Source organism: Sinocyclocheilus rhinocerous, unplaced genomic scaffold (assembly GCF_001515625.1).
Source record: "Sinocyclocheilus rhinocerous isolate Xijiao unplaced genomic scaffold, SAMN03320098_v1.1 scaffold1050, whole genome shotgun sequence".
NCBI lineage: Eukaryota > Metazoa > Chordata > Actinopteri > Cypriniformes > Cyprinidae > Sinocyclocheilus > Sinocyclocheilus rhinocerous.
The window spans coordinates 30251-43123 of record NW_015651629.1 but is presented as its reverse complement, the minus strand read 5'-3'; the positions used below and the strand labels follow the sequence as shown (position 1 = coordinate 43123).

The following is a 12873-nucleotide window of genomic DNA, read 5'->3' as shown; positions in this document are numbered from 1 at the left end:
CCCTCTGTGTGATTTATATGCGTTTTGAAAAGTGGGGACATGGGGTAATGTCCAGAAAAGTCACCTTCTCCTTGTAATACCTATATCATACCCTTGTCATTATACAAATGTATGTCCTCATTTGTCACAAAAACGCGCACACACAGACACACACACACACACACACACACGCACACACACAGATACACACACACAGACACACACACACACACAGACAAACACATTTTTTAACTTTTATTTTAAATCGAATGTGGATTTTTATTTTAAATCGACGAATATTCGAAATTCGAAATTTTTTTGACAGCCCTAAATCACAGCAAACTCAAACCCTGTTCAGAAGCGGTTCGGTCGAACGTGTGCGTGTCTCTAAAACACAGGCTCTTACCGACACACGTCCGTCCGTCGCCGGCGAACTGAAAACCATCCAGACATTCACAGCGGAAAGATCCCGGCTGGTTGTTGCAGATGCTGTACGGACCGCAGATCCGAGGGCTTTCTGAACACTCATCAACATCTGAGAAACAAAGACAAAAATTCATATACTAACACAGACAGCAGGTCAATATAGGCTTTTATTTTGAAGTTTTTTTATTAACTCTTTCCCCGCCAAACACGGAATTTTCCGGGTTGTTATACGTTAGGGGGCGCTATTACGCATCTCCTGAATTAAGTCTCCATAATCACTCGATCAAAAACACAGGCCAGGAAGACACAGAAACGAGCGATCTCATATGTAAGCATATGCATATGAAAAATAATTCGATCATCAACACTAACCGCATATAAATGAAAACTGCCAAATGCTACCGAGTGAAATGTCAATCCAGAAAGTGATAAAGGCCTGTGCAAGCTTTGGGAGTGCTGACGGAAGCCATCTACTGCATCTTTGCTTTGATAATAGTACTGAATATGATCCAGATGTAGTACTTGATAAAAATGCGATTTTGCTCAAAATGTTGCTTTTTTAATGAAACCTACCAACACTCAAGTGTTGATAAAAATGATTGCTTGAAGCTACAATAAAACTGATTTTTTATGTTTAGCTTGATGTATTGCATGTTCAGATATTCATACAACAAAATATTCTGGGGGCCATGAAATTTGAGTGAAAATCATCAAAAACGTTGGCGCGGAAAGAGTTAATGGAAATACTCAGGGACGGAGGCCAATGCTGAAATCTGCAAAAAACATAAAGGCAGTACAAGAAACACTACTATGATGTACAAATACTTCACAATTTATAGCATACATTATTTATTTTTTCATATTCTTTATTTTTATTTTATTTGACTTTATTGTTTACATCCATTCTAACATTTTACAGTTTTATTATAAACTATTTTAATGTTGTTTTCATTACTTATATTTTGTTTCAATTGCTTGTTTAGGTTTTGGATTAGTTTGAAAATGTGATAGAAAGAAAGAAAGAAAGAAAGAAAGAAAGAAGGAAAGAAGGAAAAAAAGAAATGAGTGAATAAATAAATAAACAAACAAATAAATAAATATTTAGTTTAATTTTTTAAAGACTGAATTTTTATTTCATTGTAATAATTCTGTTTTTTTAGACCTATTAATAAATAATACTAATACTTCTACTACTAATAATAATACTAGACATATTTAAAAATAATAAAAAAATGACAAAAAGCACAACAAAATTACTACAACTTTAACTAAAATCAAAGTGAAAACAGAAAATACAAAAATTAAATACTAATAAATAAAAAATAATAAAAACTATTTAGACAAGTTTAAATAAATAATTAAATAAAGATGAACCATATAGACATTTAAAAAAATTAACAAAATTTTAACAACTTCAACTAAAAATAAAGTGAAAGCAAAAATTAAATACTAATAAATAAAAAATAATAAAAACTATATAAACAATTTTAAAATAATAATAATGACAAAAACAAACAAAACTTAATTGCCAAAACTTTAACTAAAATAATAATAATAATAATAATAATAATAATAATAATAATAATAATAATAATAATAATAATAATAATAATAATAATAATAATAATAATAATAATAATAATAATAATAATAATAATAATAATAATAATAATAATAATAATAAAATAAATAAATAAATGTTAATTTCATCATTCAGGGTCTTTGAGATAAATTATTTAAGAGAAAAAGCAGCAATAATTAACGTCTGTTTCTGTGCATATGCGCTGGTGTCTGTTTCGACATGAAAAGCAGTTCTTAACAATAAAAAGACCCAGATCTTCTAAAAAAGGGGGACAAATTGTGGCCCAAATCATGCAGAAAGTCCAGAAGGTAAAAAAAGTGTTTTCTTTACACTAAATTCCAAAGAGAGGAAACATCCCATGAATCAAACACTGTATATACAGTCACGAGTCTGCATTGGATCATCGACCCGTCTGTGAACCGGGAGGTGCTTTGAAGTCAAATTAAATTATAATATAACTTCTACAACCAGAGAACAACTCGATGTATCAGCGCTGAGATGAACGAGCTCTTCAGTAACTCAACGCAGATGTTTGAACAAACACTGAGCACGTTTACATGCACACCAGTGAGCTGATAACTCACAAAAATCAGCTTATTAAAATAACAATTTTTTCCCGTTTACATGCACATCAGTAACCTGACAACGCAAGTAAGCTGCGTTTACATGACTTTATTAATAAATCAGGTTATTTCCCTTTAGTGACGTCAAAATATAATCATTTGCGTATCTGACTGCGAGTATTCCATATGTTGTCAGTTGTGATGTTAAATAAAGCTTGCAACATGTCAGCGGGAAACTTACAGCTCATATATCATCCTCTCATGCAGTTATAAATGCAGTGTCCACTTCTACTTCTAATGCACAAGATGAGGACACATTTTTATCGTTTTCTGAGTCATGAAAGAGTCTGTGTTTGTAATATATTTCTTTCTTTTAGTGCTGTCAAACGATTAATCGCGATTAATCGCATCCAAAATAAACGTTTTTGTTTACATAATATATGTGTGTGTACTGTGTATAATTATTATATATATGACCATGGACCACAAAACCAGTCTTAAAGGCACAATATGTAATTTTCACCACTAGAGGGCGTGTAATCAAAACAAACAAAGAGACAAAGGCGTAGACACTGTTCTAGTGGTTTTTGGATATTTTAATAAAAAAATCTTACATATTGTGCCTTCAAGTGTCAATTTTTCGAAATTTAGATTTATGCATCATCTGAAAGTTGAATAAATAAGCTTTTATTTAGTACTACTGTACTAAAGTGCTACTGAAGTGGTGATTTATGGCTCGGTGTGGGAGAAAAAACTCATTTTGAGAAAACGGCCTTTAAAAATATGTATTGCAAAAGCAGCGCTGTTTTATCATACTAGATACATTTGAAAGTTCTGTTATAATGCTACTCTGTGCGGTCGTCACCGGTCTATTAATACGCACAACATATTAAAGCGTCTTTGGTGTTTCCATGTTTTCTACAAAACAAAACCGGAAATCGAGGGGTTATGACGTCATTGGCAGGCGACACAATGACACTATAGACACGGTCCGTGTCACTAGTTAAAATTGCTTATTTCTCTGGATTTAAACATTCTTCGAAACATTTGGGATAATGTAAGTACACAAGTCAGCTAAATATATAACACTGTTCTAGTGGTTTTTGGATATTTTAATAAAAAAATCTTACATATTGTGCCTTCAAGTGTCAATTTTTCGAAATTTAGATTTATGCATCATCTGAAAGTTGAATAAATAAGCTTTTATTTAGTACTACTGTACTAAAGTGCTACTGAAGTGGTGATTTATGGCTCGGTGTGGGAGAAAAAACTCATTTTGAGAAAACGGCCTTTAAAAATATGTATTGCAATTGAAATCTATTGACACAAATAGATAAAGTGCTATAAAACAGTGTCTTTTGGATGTTCTCTTTCCACTAGTCTGAAAAAACACTTTATGAAATGCCAAAAAGCACAAAATCTCAAAATTGACAAAAACAGTGCTTTTGCCTGCAGTGTCTCCCCTTAATTACAGTAACTTGTAATCTGTAACCTGTTACATTTCCAAAGTAACCTTCCCAACACTGACAATCTGTGAACGAGGATCGTTACCGTAACAAACCCGTCCGTCGCCAATGAATCCAGCGGCGCATTCGCAGCTGAACTCTTTTCCCTGAGCGGGACGACAGACGGCGTTAGTGTCGCATCCGTGTCTCCCGGTGAAACAGGGATTCTGCTCCGGGATCCCGCCTAAAACACACCACGCACATAAATATAAAACCACATCAAAAGCTGAGAGTCGCAGCATTTCTTTATTTAACCAGGTTAAAATCTCCAGGTCTTTTGCAAGAGTGACCTGGCCAAGAAAGCAGCAACAAATAACATAGTATATACAAGTTCACATCACAACACAAATCAAAGATCACAACAACAATTCACCAAAGGATAAAACACACAGCTTGTTAAAAGTAGCTTAAATTCATGTAATGATGGAAACACTGTCAGCTTTAGAATGCTTTGTAGATTATTCCAAGCCAAAGTAGCATTATATCCAATCTTTTGGATAGCATAAATCCATCTTTTCATCTTTTCAGCATCATCTTTTACTCGCTTCTGAATCATAAAACACTCTTTCATTTATCCATAAAACTGACCAATCAAAGAAGCCACAAAAATACTACTTCCTTTTTTAACCCTGTCATTTACTACATGCATCATTTAAACCTCACTGGCTTCATAATCCTCAATATCGCCACATAAGAAATTATTAATTATAACCTACAACTGCTATAATATATACAATTTTGCCTACATACAGTACATCGTAAAGAGATACAAAGATGTAAAGTTAAATATATATGCTACACTGCTATTCAAAAGTTTGATGATTTTTTATGTTTTTTAAAGATGTCACTTATGCTCATCAAGGCTGCATTTATGTGATCAAAAATACAGAAAAAACAGTAATATTGTGAAATATTATTACAATTTAACTTAATGATTTTCTATTTTAATATACTTTAAAATGTAATTTATTTCTGTGATCAAAGCTGTATTTTCAGCATCATTACTCCAGTCTTCAGTGTCACATGATCTTCAGAAATCATTCTAATATGCCGATTTATGATTTATTTATTGTTGTGAACAGCCGTGCTCCCTAATATTTTTTTTTGGAACCTGTGATACTTTTTTTCAGGATTCTTTAATGAATAAAACGTTAGAAAGAACAACATTTGTTTGAAATAGAATAATTTTTTTCTAACAATGTAAGTCTTTACTATCACTTTTTTTTATCACTTTAACACATCCTTGCTGAATAAAACTATTAATTTCTTTAAAAATAAAAAAGAAAGAAAATAAAATGAACTGACCTCAGATTTTGAACTGTAGTGGATATTGTTACAAAGAAAAATCAATAATTTTGACCCATACAATGTATTGTTGGCTATTGCTACAAATATACCCCAGCGACTTAACACTGCTTTTGTGCTCCAGGAGCACATATCATATTTATAAATTAGGGCTGTGACGTCACACAGACAGGCATCTGAGATCGGCTCAATTTGAGAAAGGGGTAAAGATTTGAGTAGATTAAAAAAAAACTGGGTGGATTTTTATCATTATAGTGTGGTTGTACACACACTGCCAACACACATTTCAGTTCAAACTACTTGTAAAAGTGCATGTAGCATCCTATGACCCCTTTAAAACTCAGCGAGATGCTGATCTTAATAACCACCAACACGCTGGTTACGGCTCCTGCTGACGGACGTTTGTCCTGAACGAGAGACGGCGTGTGTTTGAACTGCACAGATGTTAGCGCTCTTCTTCAGCTGCGGTTTTAACTCAGATCGGCTTACAGAAACCAGCACAAACACTCGCACCACCTTTGACCCAGAACACACAAGTCATAAACATCAGCGGGAGACTGAGTTAAAGTTTCTACGGAGATCCCATACATGAACTTAACCAGCAGAGTTAGTACAATTTTACAGTCATAGTTCAATTTTTGGGATCAGTAAGATTTCTTTTTAAAGAAATGAATGCTTTTATTCATCAAGGATGTATTAAATTGATCAAAGGCCACAGTAAAGATGTTTATAATGTAACAAAAGATTTCTATTTCAAATAAACGCTGCTCTTTTTAACTTTCTATTCATCTGTGAATCCTTAAAACTAAAATGCATCACAGTTTCCACAAAAATATTGTGCAGCACAACTGTTTTCAACATTGATAATAATCAGAAATGTTTCTTGAGCAGCAAATCAGCATATTAGAATGATTTCTGAAGGAAGATAATTAATCAAAATCATAAAAAAAAACATTTAAATAATTTAACATTTAAATAAATAATTTTAAAATAATAGACAAAATAAAATGCTTACTAAAAAACTATAAATTTGTAAAATTAAAAATAATTTTGAATTTAAATAATAGCTAAATAAAAACCCATACAATGTCCAGTTAAAATAAATTATTTTAAAGTAATAACAATAAAAATAAAATGCTTATTAAAAAATAATAAAACTATAAATTTGTAAAATTAAAAATAATTTAGAATTTAAAGGGGTCATATGATGCTTTTTTAAAGATTTGCTTTCGCCTAGAAACACACAGCGTCTCCTTGACATGGCTGCTTCAACACTAACTGCGTTTACTGAAACCACGCCTTCTTTCTTTTCGTGCACATTTGGGCGGCATTATGCAAATATTTTCACATAGTGAGGTAGATATGTGGGGGCGTGTTAGAACGAGCCATTTTAGGGGGGCGTGGCAGAGTCTTAACTTTGATAAAGAATATCTCTTTGGTTTTGAGACTTTAGTCTTTGCAACTTCAGGGATCTTATCTATGCACAATCAGCTTGTAAAACTGCAAAGAGAAAGGAAAACTTGAAATCGCATCATATGACCCCTTTAAATAATAGCTAAATAAAAACCAATAAAATATAGAATTACAGTGAATTATTTTAAAATAATAAAATACTTACTAAAAAATAATAAAATCATGAAAATGTGCAATTAAAATAAATAAATAATGGTGTGACACTGAAGACTGGAGTAATGATGCTGAAAATCCAGCTTTGCATCACAGGAATAAATTACACTTTAACATATATTCACATAGAAAACAGTTATTTTAAATTATAATAATATTTCACATTTTTTTCAGCATTTTGATCAAATAAATGCAGCCTTGGTGAGCAGAAGAGACTTCTTTCAAAAACATTAGGAAATCTTACCGACCCCAAACTTTTAACAGTAGTGTATGAGTCATTATCCAACACATATATATGACAGAACCCAGTGTTTAGTGACTGTGTCGTGTGTTTTAGCACTAAGCGGTGAATGTTCACGTGTCTGCTGTAGTTCTAGGTTTTCTTACTGTGGATGGAGCCGATCTTGTTGCTCATGGCGAAGCGGATCAGCTGGTTGCTGGAGTCGTACATGACGAAGATCTGGTCGACGCTGAGCTGTTGGCTCGCCGGCACAGCGCTCAGGACCTCCTCGTGAGGGCAGCTCTGGAACTTGATGCTCTGTGTCCACAGGTAGCTGTGTGTGCGAACGCTACCGTCCGGCATGCTAACGGTGTAATCCCGCCGTGACGAGGACGTGATCACTGTAAACATCGCAGAGAAGACTGAGGATTGATATAGACAGCATGCTATAGACATGAAGGCAAATGCAACATACTTAACGTGCATGGGTAACAAACTGCAATACTCAAAGAGGGGCTAGAGGTTATAAATGTTTGTGCCATTAAACCGCACAAGCTCATGTGTTCATATGTTTCAGCTTTAGATTAAAAGGTTTTTTCAAGTGAACATAGGAATATATATATATACATTTCAGAATCTTTTTTAAATTTTAACTTCTTTTAACTTGAGCGTCTCATTTTTAGAATGCTGTCATTTTTATACATTTACACAAAGCAAACCCCAAAGGTTGAGTTATTAGCTTTACATTAGCTATAGAACACCTTAAAAATGACTGAATTACAGCACTTAATTGATGTACGATCACAATTAAAACTTTAACCATAATAATAATAATAATAATAAAATCAATGATAAAATAAAATAAAATTAAATTAAATTAAATAAAATTAAATTAAATTAAATGCCTGTTTAAAATTGAAAGCGCATGTCTAATTAGGTGTAAATTACTAAAACATGAGTACAATTCTGGATTCTTTTAAAAACAACTGTTCACATTACTATAAAATAACTTAAATCTTGTGTTAATCTAATTTCATTTCGTAACATATTCCAATATTCCTTAAAAATAACAGAATTACATTCACTTAATTGACTACAGAGTTGCTTCGAATGTCACAACCCAGGTGTCATAGAGAATCCAGAGTTTGTTACTGGAAAAAACGACTTTGCTCGGTCATTTACGAGCTTGAGATGATGATATTTCTGACTGTCAGGTCTCATGAATCTGAGAAGTTGACTCACGGTTGCTGGAGTGCTGGTAAATCTCGCTGTAGGGCTCGATCTGGACCATGGCTCCTCGAGGCACCTCTGGAATCCTGCCGTCCAGTTCGGTGCTGATCAGCAGATGATCGTGTTCATCGATGCCGCCGAACTCCTGCCTGATGCTTAGCCGCTCGTTCCCGGGCTGGAAGACGACCTCGGCCTGTCGCGTGAAAACCCCTCCTGCGGAGACCGGGACCCAGGCCACAAAGTTAGGTTAGAAAAACCCTGTGGGAACATTGTTTTGAACTGTTTCTAAAACATTAGCTATGTTTCCATCCACCTATTTTTATGCGCATTTTGGAATATCACATAAAAAACGCTGGATGGAAACGCCAAGATGCGCATAAATTCTAAAAATGTGCATAAAAAACGTATGCGCACAATTGAGTAGGATAAACTTTTTCCACCAAATTTTTTTTTTAATTCCACCATGCGCATTGAAAAAGTCATGTGACTTTGCGCTATGAGACGGGATAATTTGACTAGCAGCGGACCGATCTCGTTCACAGCATCTATATGTTGTTTTGGTCGTTCTGAAATGCCTGAGGAAAGTCTGTCGTCAAAGTATTTCTGTATAATTATTGTCTTACACGACTGCGTTCCCAAACAGCAGGCATCCACCTCTAAAAGCAAGGACAGCATTTATTGTGTTACGTCTGCTCACTCTGAGGCACAAGTTTCAAGTTTGTTTTTTTAACTGGGGCCAAAGACTATAACCACGACTTTTTGATTCATTCAGAAATAAGAAATTTTGAGAGAACCACATTTTCACTTCATCAAGGCATGCAAAAAGAGATTCCAGAGCAGCATGTTTATTTTGTTTCAGAGGTAAATAAATTTGGGTATCATCAACATAGCAGTGAAATGATACACTATGCTTTCTGAAAATAGAGCCCAAAGGAAGTAAATACAAAGAAAAAATGGGTGCGAGAATAGAGCCCTGTGGCACTCCACAGGAAAGTTTAGCAGGCGACGAAGAAAAATTACCCAATCTGACAGAGAAACTTCTATTTGTTAAATATGATTTGAACCAGCTAAGAACAGTTCCCTGGATGCCCACAAAATATTCTAGTCGAGATAGAAGAATTTTATGATCAACTGTATCAAAAGCAGAGGTTAAGTCTAACAGAATTAGGATAACAGAGTCACCAGAGTCAGTCGCTAACAAAGTATTATTAAAGACCCGTAATAAAGCAGACTCTGTGCTATGCAGAGGCTTAAAACCAGACTGGAAAGTTTCAAAAATCTGATTTGCACTAAGGAAAGACTGTAGCTGAATAAACACCGTTTTCTCCAGTGCTTTGGTAATAAAAGGAAGATTTGAGATGGTTCGAAAATTATTAAAATTACTAGCATCAAGTGAAGCAAGTAATTTATTATATATGAAAGTAAATTATTATATTCAGTGGCTTCTCCTAATTTTCTTAAAGATATTTAGTGGCAGTTTACCAGGAAGTGACGATTTTGTTCTCTTTGAATCGTTGGATGGAAACGGTGCTTTATTCGCAAATGTTTTATGCGATATTCCAGTTTTGCGCATAAGTTAAATTCGCATCTTTGGATGGAAACATGTCCAGATTTCTTGTCGTCATTATAACGTTATTTAAATGTTCTTAAAACATTCTTTACAACGTTCTAACTTTATTTTCACCCAAAATAAAATGTTACTTGAACGTTTTTTTTATTTTCGAAGAATGTTGAAATGTCCAGTTTTCTTGTCGCGCTTATAACGTTATTTAAAGGTTACACAAACGTGTCTCACGTGTTGGTGATTGCCAAAGCAATATTACTATTTAAACAATCTCTAACAGTAATAAATATTAATAAATGTTTTGAACATCATATTAATAGGGCTCAAATATTAATACATTTAATTAATGAATTTTATGCTTTGACAGGCAAACAAGTAGCTGAAGGCAGGTTTTGAGATTTCATAATGATATACTGTAAGTACCATGGCTGGAAATCAAATGTATGTTAACCTAACAAAAATAATAAATAATAATAACTTCATGAATATTATTAATTAGTATTAATAATTACAATAATATTATGAATATAAATATAAAATAATATTATTAACCTAACAACAACAATAATAATAATAGTAAAAAATAAGAAGTATTATAAATTATTAATATTGTTAATATTTAGCTAATATTATTAACCTAAGAAGAAGAAGAAGAAGAAACAATTTCATGAATATTATTAATTATTAAAATGATTAATGGTAACAATATTAATAATATTGTTAATATTACGTTAATACTTAATATTAAGTTAATAATATTAACCTAATAATAATTAAAATGATTAATGGTAATAATGTTAGTAATATTGTTAAATTAAGTTATTATTATTAACAACAACAACAATAACAAATCAATAATATAACAAATATTATTACATATAAAAAATCATTAATGATTAATGTTAATATAAAGTTAATATTATAATAATAATAATAATGACAAAGCAGTAGCTGGAAGCAAAACTCATTTTATGACAATATTGCATCATGGTTGGAAATTCTTTTTTTAAGAGACAAAGAGGTAACTGTATAAACATAAGCCAAAAATGTCTTTAAAATAGATAATTATAAATAGTTACTGATCAGGTCTCACCGATGATGCTGAAGCCGTTCTGGTAGTCGGGCTGCTCCAGAGCAAAGGCCCAGCCGATGGTTTCGCCCAGAGCCAGCAGGGGCTGCAGAGACGGGCCGACGCTGGATGGGATGCTGCTGATGGCGATATACGCCCGGCCGTCGTTAGTCACCACATACGAGTGCAGATCATTGTTAGAAAACTCCACAGGAGACGGAGAATCACCAACGTAGATCCTGCCATTGACCTTCCCGTTCATCCTCTGAGGCTTGCCTGGGGAGTCGGAAAAGATGTGATATTTAGTAGGGCTGGGTAAAAAATATCGATATCTCAATTTTAATCGATTCTCATTTTTACAGAACGATATCGATTCTTAAATCCCAAGAATCGATTATTCTAGCCTGTTTTCTGTTAATGGATGCAACATTGAAGGGCACTTTCCACCCAATATATCGCAATAAGCATTGTGCTTTGGTACTTTTAATATGAAGCAAAGTCTCAGATTTCAAATTCTGTCCATTGTATTGTAGTATTCAAACAATTAATGACATTTTGGCGCTGTTTAATGTGGAGTTACAGATCGCTGTAGCGCCTCAGTGAACTGATCATCTCCTCCGCTTTATTACTAGTTATAGCACAAAATAAACATGACTAAACATCCGAAGGTAAGTTAAAAGAAAGAGTACAACTTTACATAGAAAAATAAACTGTAGAGAGGGGCATTTTGCTAAATATATGCACCATATAACATATTCATTATAATTTTTACTGTTCTTCAATGTTTAATTTATGTTTGAATAAATCCATCAAGTTTTATGACAGCCACCATTTAAATGTTTATAGCCTATAAAAAAAAAAAACGAATTGAAGTAGAAATATCATTATATAATTGTAACTTTATTATTTTAAAATCTTCATTAAGTGTAGTTTTAGCAGTTGTGTAGCCTGCAAATCAGTCAGCTTTAACCTTCAATATTACAGTAATGCAGTACCAACTGACTCTCATGTATATTTTACAGCATTAGTTGAGAGATTTTTTTTCCTTGAGAAATTTTGGCATGTACTGTACCTGATATATATCCAAAATAATCGATATTGAATCGATATTGAATTCGAATCGCAAGCTTGTGAATGAGAATCGAATCGAATCATGAAATTTGTGTCAAAACCCAGCCCTAATATTTAGGGAATTATTGTTGTTTAGTAAGAGTGGATGAAGCAAATTTATATAATACAGCCAAACACATAGTATTGCTTGGGATCAGAGTTATTATCATTAAACTAAAACCAAAACCATTACAAAACTGTTTCATTACTATTTCATAAAATAAATGTTAACTGAAATAAAATTAATTTCAGTTTGGTGTCAAAGCAACATTTCTCATTTTTATTTAGTTTAACTTGATGTACTAAATAAACTATTACTAATACAATCAAATAAAATTACGCAAAATGAAACGAAATAAACATTAATAAAAACTATAGACGTTTTGTATTAATATTATTAATTTGTTTTTATTTTTATATTTTCTGTTTTAGCAGTTTTTGTGAATTTTTTTGGTCAATTTTATTACCATTAGTTTTTTTTAATATAAATATGTCTATATACCCTAGTAAAAAAGTAATATATTTAAAATACATTTATTTCATACTAAGTATAGTTCAAATCTATTAAAATATTTACTGACAGATAACTCGAGACCTAGTGATATACAAATTTTAATGAAACTTTATTTGGAGGATTACTTGTGCACAATGCACATTTCTTATTAATAAGCCTAAAATGTGTTTTAATGTCACT

General features: G+C 32.6%; 1 protein-coding gene across 1 annotated transcript in view; it reads right to left on the bottom strand.

Moving 5' to 3' along the window:
* Positions 1–12873, bottom strand: part of LOC107713227 (nidogen-1-like) — a 47169-nt gene that overhangs the window by 17884 nt on the left and 16412 nt on the right. Inside the window, exons 7-11 of the mRNA XM_016518677.1 lie at positions 11094–11345; positions 8449–8649; positions 7374–7607; positions 4102–4239; positions 386–514 (exon numbers count right to left, since the gene is read on the bottom strand). Of these exons, the coding sequence (XP_016374163.1) occupies positions 386–514; positions 4102–4239; positions 7374–7607; positions 8449–8649; positions 11094–11345 (954 nt within the window). The remainder of the gene's footprint in view (positions 1–385; positions 515–4101; positions 4240–7373; positions 7608–8448; positions 8650–11093; positions 11346–12873) is intronic.